This window comes from Lynx rufus, unplaced genomic scaffold (assembly GCF_022079265.1).
Source record: "Lynx rufus isolate CCGP_SWC_20201006 ecotype Redwood Valley unplaced genomic scaffold, mLynRuf1.p SCAF_13, whole genome shotgun sequence".
Classification (NCBI taxonomy): Eukaryota; Metazoa; Chordata; class Mammalia; order Carnivora; family Felidae; genus Lynx; species Lynx rufus.
Window position 1 is genome coordinate 25,008,429 of NW_025814827.1, and position 18,504 is coordinate 25,026,932.

Here is an 18,504-nt window from a genome sequence, read left to right on the forward strand (position 1 = left end):
AGTATGTATTAATTTCAGGTTTCAAAATTCAATGTCTATTAGGACGGATATTTTTAAACCTAAAATACCTCAATTATATATATGCAACAAAGTATTCTCCAAAGATACTTCATGGAGCTAAACAAAGTAAGTTTTGTTCAAGTGGCTCTGTGACCTTATGATTTGGAAATATTTCATTGATCTGATAATTTAGCCAAGAACTCTAAGATTCTTAGACCAACTGCAGAATATGAAAAGATGCCAACCTCACGATTCAAGACTCATCTTTACTCATAGTGGCATCTTTCAGAAGCAACTTCTAGAATATTTTTATATGGGGAGTTTTTACTGACTTCATCTATAGCACCTGAGTCTGTGAGGTAAATAATACATTCTCAGCTCCTCTCTTTTAATACATCACTTTGCAAAGATGTGGTTCTTAATGCAGTTTATTCTGTAGTCATTCCCGATCCCTATCCCTTTTAATTTTAATCCTGATCCCAACTCTTGAGAATTCTAAATAAGTGCTTTATGCAGTTCTGGGTCAAGTTGAAGGAAGAGTAAAATCAAGTCCTAATACAACAGGATAAGTGAACTAAATTTTAAGTCACATAGTAGGATAAAGTGTGTGTGTATATAAAATTGTTTGATAAAAAAATAAAGACAGAACATTTACAGGGTTTTAAATTATTTTTCTCATTAAGATTTTAATGTAGGTGTAAATGAAAATTCTCATTTTAAAAAATTAAAGAAAAGTTTCCATTTATTTTTTAGAATAAAGATTTAGTGCACAAATACAGCCCAAAGCCAACAAAAAAATAGCTTTGCCCTGTCATTTCCCTAAGAAAGCACTGCAGTTACTCAGAATAGGCCAAAAGAAAAAGGAAAAACAAACAGTCCTCTGAGTTCTAGGCTTCACACAAGGACCACGTTATTATACTATGTACATTGATTTGATGTGCAAGTGTGCAATAAATATATACACATACATTCCTATCTGCTTTACATCATTCTAGAGTATTCATAGATCAAGCTGGGATTTAGAAATGTGAAAAGGCCATAACAGTGAAAAGGAAAAGAAAGGATATAATGGTTTTTAGACCAGGAGAAGAATAATGCTTAGCTAATTATTTTAACTTTGGAGCAAACTATAAAGGTTTTGAAATAAATGGTACCTGTAAGGAGTGCTTAACTGCAATACTCGTTAAATGTTATTAGTCAGTTTTTCGATAATGGCACTGACCTAAAGTATATGGTGATAGTAACACAGCTCCCACGGTCTTAGAATTCCTCTAAATGGCCAGCTGTATTTATCCAGTATCTTTATAAGCATGTCAAGAGTTGTGTTGCTCAGCTTCTTAAAAGATAACTAGGTTAGAACCTACTTCTCCTTATGTGGCTACATCAGTTGCTCGTGGTCCCAATGAAGTATAAAAGAGGATATAAGCTGCCGAAGACTTCACAGAAGAAACGGAGATATCAGAAACTTCATGATCATCAAATTTAAACCACCGCTGTCTTGCTGCATTTTTACAATAGGCAGTGTAGTGGCCTCCATCCAGCCCACCATAGTGATTCTGTGCCAAACAAGATAGAAAATCAGTTCAAACTGAAATTATTGTCATATTTTAAATACTTCAAAGCTTTATGTTATTTTCCTATGAGGTTAAGGAACCACATGAAACTCTTATTTTTATAGTTTGCTTAGAAAAAGAGAAAGGATTTAGTTCCAACAAGATACTTACTGAAACAGAAAACAAATTATATTTCTTCAAATTGTTCTTTGGACCAATAACATACTGTGACAAGTCAAGATTCTCTAATGGGAAATCCACAGAGGTCTGTAGTTTCTGCTTCCACCTGCCATCGTAGGAAAAACTGTAGAGTGAAACAGGATAGCAATTAAACTGAGAGACCACAAACACTGGAAAGACTTGAATTCATTCATTAATGTTCTAGATTTGTAGCTGAGACCAGAAAATCCATTTCAAACACACTCAGAATTTCAATGGTGGAGGGACCTGGAAAGACATTTGGCTTCATTTCCACTTTACAAATGAGAAAACGAAGGTATGAGCAGATATGAAATGACCTGCCCTCAGTCAAACAGCTAAGGTGGTGGAGACAGAGCCACACCTGGGTCCCTTGACCCCTAGGCCAGCGACAACTGTTCGATGAGTCTTCTGCAAAGGTAAAAAGTTATGAAGACCCACGTTTATAATGCTAACTACCCTACGAGTACAGAGGAAAGACTAAGGAGAGCTGCTCTAGCTGTTAAGACTGTACTTTTGGGGAAACTGAAGCTGGAAATCATAAGGACACAGACTACACAGGTATCCCCTGCTTTTCAAAAGCTGGTGTTACACCACTTCATTTTTACAAGACTTCCATGAGTTACCTGTTTTAGCTCCCTAAAAGAAATCCAAAGAAGGTTTCTGCTTTTAAGAAAATAGGTGAAAAGGGGAAAGCAGCACTGGGCAGCGTTTGTTTGCAGTAGGCTGCTGGAGGCAGCAGGCACCCTGCCGAGTAGATAAAGTGGCATCACCACGCTCCTTCCCAGAATACTCAGGGTCAAGCTGCCACAGCTTTGAATTGTCTGCCCGTACCTGTGTTTTATCTTGATCTGTTTTGTGCATCTGTTAAGCAAGATGTGTCCTAAGGTATTAGAAAAGTCTAAGAGAAGGTTATTTTGGGGGTCTGGGAATACTGAAAGATTTTCTATATAAATTAATGATAACTGCTTCTTTGCTTTACACCATTTTGGCTTATGAAAGATTTCACAGGAACACTCTACTTTTGGATAGCAGGGGAGAATTGTAATGGCATTCCATTATCCTGACATACTCTACTCCTTTAAACACCAAAATACTGGTACTTTGGTTGGTGCGATAAGATTATTTCAGAATTAGTTTTCAAAAACTGAATTCTGAACCATTTATATTTTTAGATACCTGTATTCTCCAAAGAATTAATACACAGCACTAGAAACCTTAACATATGTGTAATCATTTATAGAATGTTTATCTGTACCTCCACAATCCTCAAGAAGAGAAAAACTGATGGAACAAGCTTCTGGTAGAAAATTTACGTGAGGAATTTGAACACGTCAATATAGAAACTAACAAAAGTAATTGCCTAAGAATTTCCAATAATACAAAATGAAACAAATAATTAAAATAGAAATGCTTCGTTTGAGACAAAAATTACAGCTCTCAATAAAAAGATGAAACCTCCTTTTAAAAAGTTTTTCAAAATAATGATTCATAGTTATCACTCCATGAATGGATTCCATAAAGATAAAGGAATCAAAAGACAACATCTGGGACAGATTTTACAACTCTCTTGCTATTATCCCATCTATTATAGGGCCAGACCTTTTTCACAGGCTAGAAAAATGTGGACAAAAATATCTGCACCCAGCAATGGCATCCTTAACATCTTCTCTAAAACTGCATTCTCATTTTCAGCACAGGACTAAATCTTTTCTTAGTTTACAATAAATTTTATTGACTTATCATTTGTATTAGAGTTATGTTGTGTGATTTTATACATTTTCACGTGGATTTTTTATGATGTAAAATTTTATATTTGAAATGCAATAAATTTCACTAATTTTTAAAAGATGAAATGACCTGAAAGCACCGTGTTGTCATTTTGCTGTTCTTGCAAACACTAAAGTAAGGAACTGGAGTCTCCTCATTTCTGCCTTGTTTCCCTAACCAGATAATCTTCCTTTGTAATACATCCTTAGCAGGCAATGCAACAAAATGACTTAGAATGAAGTACAACTTAAGACTTCCTTCATCTAAACTGCAGAAAAATATGTTCCTTTTACCGTTTCAGATGCACTAAAAGCACAGGTGGCAACTTCCAGATCTCTATCTTTTTTAGAGAGTCCCGTCGAGTTCTGCAATGACTGCAGTAAAACCTGTTGTTGTCTGTGAGCTTTTCTTCTTTGGAAAATAATCTAAGGCAGTCCTGGAGGCAAAAACAAGTAGTAGTTACTCACTAATTCGTTTCTTCAACACAGTATCATTGAGCATCTAATTCAGTAAGTTATTCTGCCAGGTATGAAAGGACACAACAGGTAACTAGCAGAAAATAGTTGTCATAAAGTTTACGACCTAGTGGGGAGCCCAGAGGGGAGAGCCAACAGTAATCAGTGCAGGGATTGGTGGGCGCTGCCCCTGACAGAGGGAAGCAGGACTGTGCATCCTGAATGCACACAGGAGCCACCTCTGCCTGGTGCCTCAGGAAGTCTTACTGGAAGAAATGACATTCTCAAGGGAGCTAACACTAAAGGTATCAACAAGCTAGCTAAATCACACTGTTACTGGGTAGAAAACAGGCTATTTATCTGATCCCCACATAGAGCAAATTCTTATAAAAAGGGAATCTAATTAAAGTCAATATGCAATTTTCAAATTAACTTTTAAAATAGAAGTTTTATTTCTTCAAAAAACAAACTTTAAAAACATTTATCGATTCTGAAAAGTATTTAAAAATTTTTTTTTAAGTTTATTTATTTTGAGAGAGAGGAAGTGTGAGTGGGGGAAGGGCAGAGAGAGAGAGAGGGAGAGAGAATCCCAAGCAGGCTCTACGCAGTCAGCACATAGTCTGATGCAGGGCTTGAACTCATGAACTGCAAGATCAAGACCTGAGCTGAAGTCAGATGCTTAACTGACTGAGCCATCCACGTGCCCTAAAATGTTTTTTAAATTTTGTAAGTTAATTTATTTGGAGAGAGAGTGTGCAAGTGGGTGAGGGGACAGAGAGAGGGAGAGAGAGAATCCCAAGCAGACTCCACAGTGTCAGCACAGAGCCTGACACGGGGCTCAAAATCACAAACTGTGAGATCATAACCTGAGCTGAAATCAAGAGTTGGACGCTTAACCAACTGAGCCAGCCAGGTGCACTGAATTCTGAAAGAGTAATTTAAATTTTTTTTTAAATTTTCTAATACACATAAACATAATTAAAACAAAATTTATGTAGGAGTTTTACCTACAAAACATTTATAGGGGCAAAGTACAGACTCTGCTGAATAAAGTCCATCTTTGTATGCATAGAAACAGCATTTATTCAGCAAATCATTTTCTCTCAAACTTACCTGTAATGTACATTTACTTGTAGAAGCTAATGGTAGAGACAAATACATGAAGGCCTCAAATGTCCTAGACTTTTTGTGACAGGTGAGGCACTGTACTGTGGATTTGAACTGACCCTGAAAAAGTGCAACAATAATAGATTCATTGAGCTGCTTATGTTTCTGCCAAGCATGCTCTGCAGCTTTAAAGTCATCAAGGTGATCATTATTTTCTTCTTTATGTCTCTTCCGATTATCAGCCTGGAAATAATATTAAAATTTATATCAATATCTCAAAATCATCATTTAAATAGAAAACTAAAAGAATATATTGAATACACTTTGCAGATTTAGAAACATTTCTGGTTTCTTTCATAAAGGAGTTCTAATCTCATTCAGAGGTAAAAAAAAAAAAAAAAAAAAATTCCAGCCAAAAATCCTCCCCCAAAATCCCACTTTATCAGAAGGGTATGACTTATTTTACTAAACAGAAATTAATAAAATACATTTTTTTTTAGGTGATGGGGATTAAGGAGTGGACTTGTCACTGGGTGTTAAATGAGTGACGCATGGAAATACTGAATCACTTTACTGTACACCTGAAACTAATATTACAATGAATGTTAACTGCAATTCAAATAAAAACTTTAAATAAAAGTATATTTTATTAACTGTTTTTAAGTTGAAATTCTGGTTTTGAAAAGAGAAGACATCCCATACACCGCTGCAAGCTGTTGTCCTAGGCTTGTGGATGGATATACACATATCCTATATATATTCACACATATATCCACACAAAACACGTATTTATACATACACATGTATGTCTGTGTGTATGTATGTATGTTCAATGGTAACAGGGATCCCAAAGGTATTAGAGACATACATGTCTCAACTTTTCACATGAATCCTTTGGTTACATGAGGTAATTCTTATTTTAGAAAAAACTATAAAACTGATAAAACATATACAAAATATATAAATATACAATAATAAAGATGTTCAAGCTCTCTACAGCTAATCTTTTGTAAAATTTATGTTTGGGGCACCTGGGTGGCTCAGTTAAACAACTGACTTCGGCTCAGGTCATGATCTCATGGTTCGTGAGCCCCACGTCAGGCTCTGTGTGGGGCTCTGTGCTACAGTGTGGAGCCTGCTTGGGATTCTCTTCCTCTTTCTCTGCCTCTCTCCCACTCAAGCACATGTGCATGCTCTCTCTCTCTCAAAATAAATGAATAAACTTAAAAAAAATATTTATGATTTCACTTTCACATACATGTGGTCACAGAGTATCTCTAACAACTATTTCAACATTTACAATTTCTCACAACCTACCATTTTAGTAAGCAAATATAAAAAAATTGTATATACTTCTTTTCAAATATTAGACATATCAGATATATTTGTTTTATAGTTTCTGACCTTAGTACAAAGTCACTAGATTTGAATAAACTACTACTGAACAATCACCAACTATAATTTTATTTTTTTTTAACATGTTACTAATTTAATTTTTGAGAGGGGGAGCACACGTGCACTCAAGGCAGGGAGAAGGGAAGAGGAAGAGAGAATTTTAAGCAGCCTCCACACCCGGTGCAGAGCCTGACATAGGGCTCGATCTAACGGCTGTGAGATCATGACCTAAGCTGAAACCAAGAGTCAATGCTTAACTGACTGGGCCACTCAGGCGCCCTGGCTGAGTGACATTCTAGTGTGTCACACATTCTAGTGTGTGTGTGTGTGTGTGTGTGTGTGTGTGTACCGCATTTTTAAAAATCCATTCACCCATGGATGGACATTTGGGTTGCCTCCATACCTTGGCTATTATAAATAATGCTGCAATCAACATAGAAGTGCATATATCATTTTGAATTAGTGTTTTCATTTTCTTTGAGTAAAGACACAGTATTGGAATTACTGGATCATAAGATAATTCTATTTTTAATTTTTTTTATTTTAATTTAATTTTTAGTTTTTTAAATTTACTTTTTAATTTTAATTTTTTTTAATTTACTTTTTGAGGGAGAGAGAGAGAGACTGAGACAGAGAGAGAGAGACGGAGAGAGCAAGCAGGGGAGGGGCAGAAACAGAATCCCAAGCAGGCTCTGCACTGTCAGCGCAGAGCCCAATGCGGGGATTGAACTCACGACCATGAGATCATGACCTGAGCCAAAACCAAGAGTCGGATGCTCAATTGACTGAGCCACCTGGGCGCCTCAACTATAATTTTAAATTGCTATAAAAATGATCACAGTGTTGAGCAACCTTAAAGAGCCTTTACAACTTAGAAAAATCAAATTTCTTACTTTATTTAGATCTTCATGGAGTCCATCCATTAGGAACAGAAGCAGTTCTTGTGAATCTTGCTGGCTATATCCTGCAAACTGGTCATTGATCTTCCCAATGGTGATTTTAAAGTCTTTTGGACTGATATACCTGTACTGTCCTGTCCACAGGGCTTTCATAATTATGCCAAACTCTTCAGCCACTTCACCTTTATGCCCCAACAAATTTGACCTTTGCAAATAAAATTAGAAAACAGCAATAAAGGAAGTTTTAAAAGGTCAAGGTACAGCAGGTTCTTGAGGTCAACATTAAACTCTTCGTATCTGTAATCCAACACTAAAATGTTTATTTAATCACAGGTTTATTACCAAATATTCATCTGATTCTTACTTTGATTATACCTCGCCAACTTGCTTCTTTTGGGCTGCAAATCCTGTACTGTCTCCTTCTCCTCAACAGGCTCCAGTTTATATGAGGTTCTGCCTTTGCCTATCTGTCCTTTACCAATTAGAGGGGGCTTTTCTCACATATCTTTGCACAGGGGCCATGATTCTCTGTATTGTTCCAATTTTAGTATATGTGCTGCCAAAGCGAGCACTCTCACATTTTTCTTAAAGATATTTTCCCCCCTTCCTAATTTGACTTCTCTCTGGAGCTGGGTGGTAAGAAAGTGTAGTTAGATCGTCCTTCTAATATTATATTGCAAAAAGTATGAAATTTCTTTACCTGTTAATATCGTCCTGGTAACAGTTTCGGTTGAAATAATCGGCCAAATGTGGAGCATTACATAGGCACTGCAGTATTGAGTTCATATAGCAAGTATTTCCTAAATTACGAAGTCCAGTGAGAGCTGGTCCAGATCCTCCAAAAACAGGATTGAGGTTCCGAATCTGAGAAGCAGAGAGCCTTGTGATCTCAGCTTTAGGGTAGCACGTTGGCCTGAGGAAGAAAAAGTGTACATAATGTCTTAAAATGCATGGCATCTAAAATTAAGGTTCATATTACAAATGGCAGTAAACTCCACCATTGGTATCACAGTACACAGTAATCTTGGAAAGAGTTAATAAGCCAAAAGGTACTGGGTCTTACAGGACACTTACTATCTTAGGTAACACTGGTTGTATTTTGTGACCCTCCCATGAAACAGAACCTTAACCTCTTATGGGGGGGGGTCTATTGTTCTTACACCCGGAGATAGAGTCCCTGGATTCTCATCAACAGGCAGAGACTTCTAGTAGAGAAGGCTCTTTCAAATTCCTTTAAGTAATCCTAGGAAGTTCAGCATTACCAAATGTTGAACTCAACCAGGACGCCAAACAAAGAATAAAGAATATCTTACAGTGGAATAATCTCAAAAGAGGCAGGGATTATTTGGGTACTATTACCTGAAGTGTAGAGATATGCTGACAAATGTGGTAGACACTAGCCCCAGGTGGCTATTTAAATTTAAAATGAGGGGCGCCCAGGTGGCTCATTCGGTTAAGGTCCAACTCTTGGTTTTGGCTCAGGTCATGATCTCAGTTTGTGGGATTGAGCTGCACGTCAGGCTCTGTGCTGACAGTGTGGAGCCTGTTTAGGATTCTCTCTCTGCCTCTCCCCAACTTGTATGCATATGGTCATGTTCCCTCTCTCTCAAAAAAAATCTTTAAAACCAAAACAAAAACAATCCCCAATGATGATTCAAAAAAGAATTAAATTTTACCAGTTTTAATAGTCAGTCCTAACATAAACCCATTTATTTATATTTCCATCTATCCCCCTGCCCCAAAAAGTAAAGATTACAATAAGCAGATTTGATAATTATCTCCTCACAATCCTATCAATCATAAACCAGGAGCATTAGAGGGATCACACCAGGAAAACATCTAAACAGAGATATTGATTTGGGAAACTTAATTGAACCTACTGATAACTACTTATAAAGAGAATAGCAGAAATGCAATGAAAAAAAAAAGGGAACAGAATAAGGATTAGGAACTGATACCACAATACTTGTTATTTTAACACTATTTAAGTTTACTCCCGCAGTATTTGGCTGAGTTAAAAAAAAAAAGTTTGGAATTTGAGAGCTGCAACAAAACAAACTCAACAGTCCTACAGATTATGGTCCTCAAAGAGAGATTTAGGGACCATGGAGATTTATGAAAAACTTCTAGGTAGTCTATATCATGCTGCCCTAAAATATAATAATATATATTCTTTTATACCTACATTAATACGGATTATGATAACCTTCCTGATAAATTTAAGTTAGCACTTGGGATAAGAACCAAGGAATTTAATCCATTCACTTTTCCTCTGTGCTACATAACAATGGCTAGAACAGCCACCCTCAGAAATTTCTGACTTCCTGATCTTAATAAGCTGAAATGTTTAGAGTAGAACTTTTCAAATATAGCAGATTATTCTAGTTCTAAGAGTTAGGATAAACTTACTTATTTTCCCGATTAACTGTTGGAGTTACTGTTGGCTTCCTCTTCTCTTCCTCTTGAATGGCCTGGGTTATATCTGGGGAGGAGTAGGAACGCTTCAGTTTGGACGGTTCCCTATCCCGCTCAGTAGGGATCTGTGGCTTGGCTTTATGAGTTGGAGGGGTGGCAGGAGGTGCAGATGAAGGAGCCATTTCCGGTGGATACATATGAACAGTGTTGGTGGGTGAATGATAATAACGAAAAGTTCCAGTGATTGGGTCAAGAAACTTAGATAAAAAAGAAACAAAAACAAAAACAAAACAGGTCAAAAAACAATGACCATTACAAACTAAAGAAAATCACTCAAGGGTATTCTATTGCTAAGTTTACTTTCGGATTACAATAATTTGAGTAAGATGGTCGTAATCACTTCTATGATTAAACTTCCAAAGAACTTTAGGTATTAGAATAATACACTGCTTCTAAATGACAAAGGCCAGAAATGTTCATATATGGTAGCCAGCATCTCAGATTGGCTATACTGAGAAATCCAATCCTGCTATAATTAGGGGAATGGGCTATGTCCTCCACCATGAAGAAACAGAATTGACTCTGCATTAGAGAAGACACAGAATAAACAAAAAAAGCTTTATAAAAAAGAACACATGACCATGTTATTTATTTATGTGCTAATTTTGAGTTTTACCTTGGCCCAGCCTGAAGGCAGTCCTGGTACGATCCTCCCCATTTCTTCACTTCGTGCTCTTGTCAAAGGTTCTCGAGCCTGGTTTAAAAAAAAAAAAAAAAATCAATTAAATTTTGCCATACACAAACTTAAGCTACTTGTATCAAAAAACCAAAAAACCTGTGTTGGCTGCCCTTAATATTTTTTAAATGAAGTTTAAAAATGAGTAACTCTGTATGTTGTCTCAAAGTCCAAATACTGCCACAGCAAGGGGAAGAGGAATGTGTATATGCACAAGCCTATAATGATGATGGTTTTTTAAGTTTCTTTAAAAAACAAAAAACAAAAAACACAAAGACATTTCCACTGCTAGGTATCAACCCAAAAGAAATGAAACATATCTGCACACAAAGACTTATGTACAAATGCTCACAACAGCATTATTCATAATAGCCCAAAAGAAGCAGAAGCAATCCAAATATCCATTAACTGGTGAATGAATAAAATGTAGTATACCCACATGAGGGAATCCTATTCAGTAAATACAAAGGAATAAACTACAGATACATGGATGAATCTCAAAAAATTATACTAGTTAAAAGCCAAATGCAAGAGACCATATGTATGTACACACACACACACACACCAACACACACCCACGATTCCATTTATCTGGTATGTCCAGAAGAGACCTAACTATGAAGACAGAGTAGATCATGGTTGCTTGTGGCTTTAGGGTAAGGACAGAGAGTGACTATAATTGGGCACTGAGATCTTTCTGGTATGATGAAAATGTTCTAAAATGGATTGAGTAAATACTTGCTTCACACCTTTGAACTGAAACCACTAAGCTGTACATTAAAAATGCGTGAATTTTATGGTATGCAAATATTACCTCAATAAAACTCTTAAATAAAAACAAAAGCAAAGGTGTCTTATATAAGACCTAAATATTTCAAAAATTGTGATAAAGTAACACAAAATAAGATTTGTCATTTTAACCATTTTTAAGTGTATAGGGTTAGTGGCATTAAGTATATTCTCGGTGTTGTGGAACCAATTTCAAGAACTTTCTTCATCTTGCAAAACTCAAAACTCTGCACCCATTTAAACAACTCACTTCCATCTACTTGGCAACCACCTTATATAAATGGAATCATACAGTATTTGTCTCTTTGTGACTGGCTTATTTCACTTGCAAAATGGCCTGAAGATTCATCCACGTTGTAGCATGTGTCAGAATTTCCTTCCTTTTTAAAAAGGCTAAATAATACACCATTGTATGTATATATCACATTTGTTTATACATTCATCTGTCATGGATATTTGGGTTGCTTACATTTCTTGGCTAGTTGGCTATGTGAATAATACTGCTATGAACATAGGTGTGTAAGGTCCTGCTTTCAATTCTTGTGGGTATATACCTAGAAGCAGAATTGCTGGATCATGTAGTAAGGCCTAGGTATTTCTAATTTATTTTCTAATTTCATAAAATGAGAATACACTGTTGTACTTTAAATAGGAAGACAAACATCTATTCCCTTTTTTTAAAATTTAAAAATAATTTTTTTAAGTTTTATTTATTTATTTTGGGAGAAACAGAGACAGCATGACCGGGGGAGGAGTAGAGAAAGAAAGAAAAAGAGAGAGAGAGAGAGAGAGAGAGAGAGAGAGAGAGAGAAAAAATCAACCAGGCTCCACACTGTTAGCACAGAGCCCAATGCGGAACTCGAACTCACGAAACCATTAGATCATGACCTGAGCCGAAACAGAGTCAGACGCTTAACCGACTGAGCCACCCAGGTGCCCCACATCTATTCATTCCCTTTAGTATATAAATGGATCAATATGTAAAAATAAACAAAAAACAGCTATAAAAGATAGCAAAGATTTCCTCAGAAAGTAGATCTTAAGATGGAGGATGACAATATGGTAAAGACAACCATGTGGTTATAATCCATGTTTTCCCCCCACCCAATGAACTACTACTCACTTTGTTTCTTTCAGTGTCTTCTGTATTCTCTCTAAAAGTTCCAGTCTTTAGAATTCCACTTTCTGGTTGTCCTTTAATCTTAACAGGCTGTAAAAATTATTAAAATTTTAGAAGTGAAAGAAAACTTTAACTTTCCTCCCATAAAAACTTACCCATCAACCACTAGCTAATACAAGTAAATCCATCCGACTGAAATATAAAAGAAGAAAAAAAATGACACTTCTGAAAGTTTCTTAGAAAAAAAAATTTTTTTTAAGAGTAGAATCCACACCCAACACAGAGCCCACTGCGGGGCCTGAACTCACAACCCTGAGATCAAGACCTGAGCTGAAATCAAGAGTCAGACACTTAACTGACTGAGCTACCCAGGCGCCCAAAGTTTATTCAATTTTATTGTCAAAGTATAGATATTTTTACATATATATAGATTTTTTAACGTTTACTTATTTTTGAGAGAGAGAGAAACTGAGCACAACCAGGGGAGAGGCAGAGAGAGAGGGAGACACAGAATCCAAAGCAGCTCCAGGATCTGGGCTGTCAGCACAGAGCCTGACACGGGGCTCAAACCCACAAACCATGAGATCATGACCTGAGTCAAAGTTGGTCTCTTAACCGACTGAGCCACCCAGGTGCCCCTCAAAGTATAGATATTTTTAATTAAAGGTGATAGAGCCCATGTGGAATTTCCTGACACTAACGGTAAAGAAGAAAAGAAACTGATGAATCAATGGGGGTGGGCTGTAAATCACAGTGGATTGGGAAGCAAGCATTGATTCCTAATACATGATGCTGGTCATCAGTGTATAGTCACCATAGCCTCTTTTGAACACTATCCTTTTATTTTAATCTCATATGATGTTACCTTCGAAGTAGTCATGTTCTCCCAAAATGAACACCCTGAAGAGAATGAAGAGATAACAGGAGTTTCATACACAATACTCAAAAGTACAAAACCTATTTTATATCCTCTTGGAACCTATCATGAGTTCCTTAAAAATTCACTTTGGTACACCTGGGTGGCTAAGTTGGTTAAGCTTCTGACTCTTGATTTCAGCTCAGTACATGATCTCACGGTTTGAGTTTGAGCCCCACGTCAGGCTCTGCACTGTCAGTGGATCCTTGGGATCCTCTCTCTTCCCCTGCCACCTCTCTGCCCCTCCCCTGCTCTCTCTCTCTCAAAAATAAATAAACTTAAATTTTTTTCACTTTAATTTTATAGTTCATTTAAAAATTACAGTAAAGTAAAAACTTCTAAATCTTTGTGATAATTTAATAAAATTTATTTAGAATAAATTATATATGTTACCTACTTTTAAAAGGACCATATAATAAATACAATCTTGTTTTCAATGTGTTATATATCACAGGAAATGTCAAAAACTAATGTGATATTCTTGGGGCTACTTAGATTTGCAGGGCTATTTGGCACCTATATAGTAAATAACCCCAGAAATATGAATGCTTTCAGTTCTTTATGACTGCCTATCTCTAAGTGAAGCAAGACAGAAAGGAAGTAGCTTTGGAATCTCACTGAATATGGGCCCTTAGACAAATTATTTAACCTCCAAGTTTCAATTTTATTTGTAAATTAAATATCTCATGGGCTTATCATTAGAAGGATAAGATAACGTATGAAAAATCCTTGGCGTGTAGTAACTACTACTGAGTAATATTTAATGAATAATATTAAAATTGGAAGAGCTCAGCAATTCTGAGTCTCCCATAAATAAAGTGAGAACATTTTAGTACATGAGCTTCATTTCCCTAACTTTAGGTGTTTAGAAGGTTTTTATATGAGAGTTGTATTTTTGGTAGTTAAGGTTACTAGATTAAGTGTTCCTTGAATAAGTGTGCCATTAATATAAATTGTTATTTTTGCCATATGCCTGAACTGCTGCTTCAAAAGTCATAAAGGTAGACATTCTGTAAAGATATAGTATTTTGTCTTCCATCCAAAGTCATTTTCTACACTACCAAGAACGTTATTTCTATTTACGTGCATATAAAAAGGACTATAACTGTTCCTGCTATTATAAAAACTTATTGTTCAAAAGGGAAAGGCATTGTTAATTGTATAATAGAGGAAAAAAATAAAAAGCACATATGATATTATTAGGTTAAAAAAGAATAACAACAAAAAATTTTCCTCAAAATTATGGGAATCAATTTTGGGGAATAGCCAAGGGCAGAAAAAAAAGCAACATTAATGGGATTATTGCCAATATTACTGATCAGATGAAGCAATAAACAAAAGGACAAAGATGTAACCAAAAAAATCTTTATACACAAAGATAAATGTTGGACCATTTAGATATTACTGATTTTGGACATATATGAAACAAATACAAACTCTACCATATACATATTTGGCACCCAACTCCTCTATACTGAGAGGAAGATTATATTTCATTCTAGTCTTCTGATGATCATATATCACATATAAAAATGAAGTATGTAGTTAGTTATCTCAATTGCTAACACATATTGCATTTCATAGACAAAAAAAGCAATTCCATTTCCAGCCAACCAAAAGAGTAGGTGAGTAAATGTAGATAGATCAGTATAAATCTATCACCCACTAGAAAATTACTTAAAAGGTCTGCCCTTATCTATAGAATGCTAGTGGTATCATCTTCTTATATATAACATTTTATTTCCCTTACTTGGCAATTTGTACTGTTTGTTTCTGCTTACCTTGCCTGAATTTGAATCTCCTGCCACAGAGGCATGGGGTCCATCTCCCACTGACTTTTTCTGCAGTTCTGGGGTGGGACACCTTTTACCCCTATCTTCTGCAGATTTCTTAGCATCAGTAGTTTCATGTTCACTTTTACTTTGTCTTTTTATTCCTGTTACTTCTCTGCCCCTCTTTGCTGAGGTTTCCTTATCTTCTTTCTTGGCCTGTTCACTTTCTCTCCTTTCCATTTCTTCTTTTGCTTTTTGTTGTTTCTCGGTGATTTCACTTTCTTCAGTTTCTTGTTTCTTTCTGACTTTTTGTTCTTGTTCTTCTCTCCTCAGTTTCTCTTTCTGTTCTTCTTGCTGCTTTTCTCGAAGTTCTTTTTCTTGTTTGTTTTTCTCCATTAGAAGAGCAGTTTCTGCATGAATACGAGCTTTTTCTTCATCTGTTAACATGGCAGTTGGAGGGGGAAATACTGGCTTCGTGGAGCGATCAGGAACAACTTTTCCATCCTGAGAAGACTGTTGCTCGTGATCTTTATTTTCAGATTTTATTCTATGATCTTCAGGCAATTTGACTGCTGGTTTTTTAGTACGATCAACCTATATTAACAAAAACAGAGCCAAGAGTATTTTTGCCAAAATCCAGGAATGTAACCTCAGTTTTTGAAATCAAGTTGTTATAAAAGAACCATCACCTTTGTGGAGACAACATTTGCCAGAACATCTATTGATAACATTACCCTATGTCAAGATTTCTCAAAAGGCACTTGGCACTTACTTCCTACTTGACTCCATACTTTCAATACACCATGATATTCTGTATATGTTCTGTATATGGAAATGGAAGAGTTCACCTAAAACATACCTAAAGTTCCATTTCCACATAACCAATTGCCTATTCAGTATCTCCATGTCAGCGTCTCACATATACACCACAAACCAAGTATGGCCAAAACTGAATACATGCTATTCCCCCTACTAACACTGTCCTTATCTCATGGATGTAACCACTATCCAAACATAACTCAAACCAGAAAGCTGAGTTCTATATGTCCTCCCCTCCCCTTATGCAGTCTGATGATTTTCTTCCTCTGTCCCTCTCCATCAGCACCAACCAAGTCCATGCCAACATCTCCTCTACACTGTTTCCTTTTTTTTTTTAATTTTTTAAAATGTTTTTATTTATTTTTGCGACAGAGAGAGACAGAAATGGGCAGAGGAGGGCCAGAGAGAGAGGGAGACACAGAATCGGAAGCAGGCTCCAGGCTCTGAGCTGTCAGCACAGAGCCCGATGAGGGGCTCGAACCCACAGACTGTGAGATCATGACCTGAGATGAAGTCGGATGCTTAACCGACAAGCCACCCAGGCGCCCCATCCTCTACACTGTTTCCAATTAGTGGAACTTGTTTAAAATCTTTCTTCCCTCCTAAGATATAAGCTCCAGGAGGGTAAAGACTGTGCCTGATAGACAGTAAATAAATATGCTGTTGAAGGAATGAATAAAATATTCCGTAACAGTTTTCACAACAGTTAAGTTACTAAATACAAATTGAGTTTAATAAACTATCTAAATTCCTGAATTAGTGTGTTAAATGTTTATTACCTCAATTTAATAGCATATTAATTCTACAAAATTGTTAGAAATGACCCTAACATCATTTCTTTTAAGAGTAAAATTTACTGAAACAAGTATAACAACTAATAAGAATATCTGCCAATAACCACTTGCATGGTATTCTTACAAAATGAATTATATGTTTTGCAACTAGAAAATAATACCATAGGAAGATTTTAGTGAAGAAAAAAATCATACCTTTGCTCCTCACTTCTCTTTTTACCTCTTTACTTTAAAAATCTATTGTCTTTTTTCTACATTTGAGAATGAAGTGTGAAGAACCACTACAAGGATAAGGATAATCAAAGTTCCATGGAAAGGAACCAAAAGAAGTTTCCATCTACATTTTAACAACTTGATCCATTTCCCCCCTAATTTTAAAACCATAACTATGATCATGTTACTTTCACCTTTAAAATTCTTTAATTTTCCTTGTGCCTACAGGATAAAATTCCAATTTGATCCAAGTATCTCTTGATGACTCTTGCCCATCTTTCCAATCTTATCTACTCTCACATTTGCCTGTCTCCAACAGAGAGCTGTGTCCAAGCACGTCAAAACTACTCACTGGTTCCAGAGCATGCTTTGTTCCTTTAGTCACAAAATCTACTTGTCTCTTTCATCCTCAAATCCTACTGAACTCATAGCCCAGATAAAAATACTGCCTCTCTATGAAGATCTCTCTGATACCCTGTCAAAATTTCTCTCCTTGCTCTGTGCTCTGGTGAGCAATTATATTCTGCCTTATACTTTGTCTAATTTTGTACAACTTTCTCCTTCTAAACATCAAACAGAATTCACAGCTTAATCATATCTGTAAACCTTCATGTTGTCTTTCACATAGAAAATCCTCAGAATATGTTAGACAAATCGCACATATCTCAGTCACAAAAGGATTATGGTTCAAATAACATGTTGATTAAGTTTAAAGGAAGTACAATAACATATGCTTTTTTTTTCAATTTCTTAAATTTATGTTAAGAAAAATTAATCACATACTGTTCAGTCTTAAGATTTAGTCCAAAATATTAAAAGTAGAAGACCTTTAAAAAAAAATGAAGAAATAAACCATCTCATTTGATATAAAAAAAGATTAAGTTTTCTATTCATAGCCTATTGTACAAATCAAATGACATCCATTTCAAATATGAAACACTTGAAATATATACGAAAAAAATAAAAATAAATGCTATAAAAAATCTTTTGGAAAAACAATAAGGGAGAATTAGTTTACCTTCCTTTGAGTAAAATGTAGAGAAAAAAGCTGCATTTTTATTGTAATACACTGGTTATTTAAAATCATTTAAGTAACTATTGTTAAAACATGCCTGCTGCAGAGGAGATCAAGATGGTGGAGTAGAAAGATCTTGAGCTCACCTCCTTCCACAGACACACCAAATTACAACTAAATATAGACAAACTCTCTGAGAATGACCTGAATACTAGTGAAACAGCTCTTTCACAACTAAAAATATAAATAAAAAGCCACATTCAGAAAGGTAGGAGGGGCAGAGACACAGTCTAGCCAGTAGCCACATACATTGTGCAGCAATATACAAATGGCAGGAATAATCACAAATGTAGAGGTCCTCCCTGAGGATCGAGGGGTTTAAGTCCCACATTAGGCACCCTTACCCAAGGGGCCTGTATAGGAAGGATGAGCCCCCACAATGTCTGGCTATGAAAATCAATTGGGCTTATCTCCAGGAGAGCCAGAGAGCTACAGGACACAGAGACCCTGCTCTTAAAGGGCCAGCCACAAATTCACT

General features: G+C 36.0%; 1 protein-coding gene and 1 pseudogene across 1 annotated transcript in view; both read right to left on the reverse strand.

Moving 5' to 3' along the window:
* Positions 1–724: 724 nt before the first annotated feature.
* USP8 (ubiquitin specific peptidase 8) overlaps positions 725–18,504 on the reverse strand; it is a 77,066-nt gene continuing 59,286 nt past the window's right edge. Inside the window, exons 11-20 of the mRNA XM_047075117.1 lie at positions 15,135–15,719; positions 12,441–12,527; positions 10,469–10,546; positions 9,787–10,049; positions 8,078–8,290; positions 7,372–7,582; positions 5,090–5,326; positions 3,815–3,957; positions 1,725–1,857; positions 725–1,556 (exon numbers count right to left, since the gene is read on the reverse strand). Coding sequence (XP_046931073.1) covers positions 1,371–1,556; positions 1,725–1,857; positions 3,815–3,957; positions 5,090–5,326; positions 7,372–7,582; positions 8,078–8,290; positions 9,787–10,049; positions 10,469–10,546; positions 12,441–12,527; positions 15,135–15,719 — 2,136 coding nt within the window. The 3' untranslated portion in view covers positions 725–1,370. The remainder of the gene's footprint in view (positions 1,557–1,724; positions 1,858–3,814; positions 3,958–5,089; positions 5,327–7,371; positions 7,583–8,077; positions 8,291–9,786; positions 10,050–10,468; positions 10,547–12,440; positions 12,528–15,134; positions 15,720–18,504) is intronic.
* On the reverse strand, positions 7,857–7,949 carry LOC124509007 (uncharacterized; annotated as a pseudogene).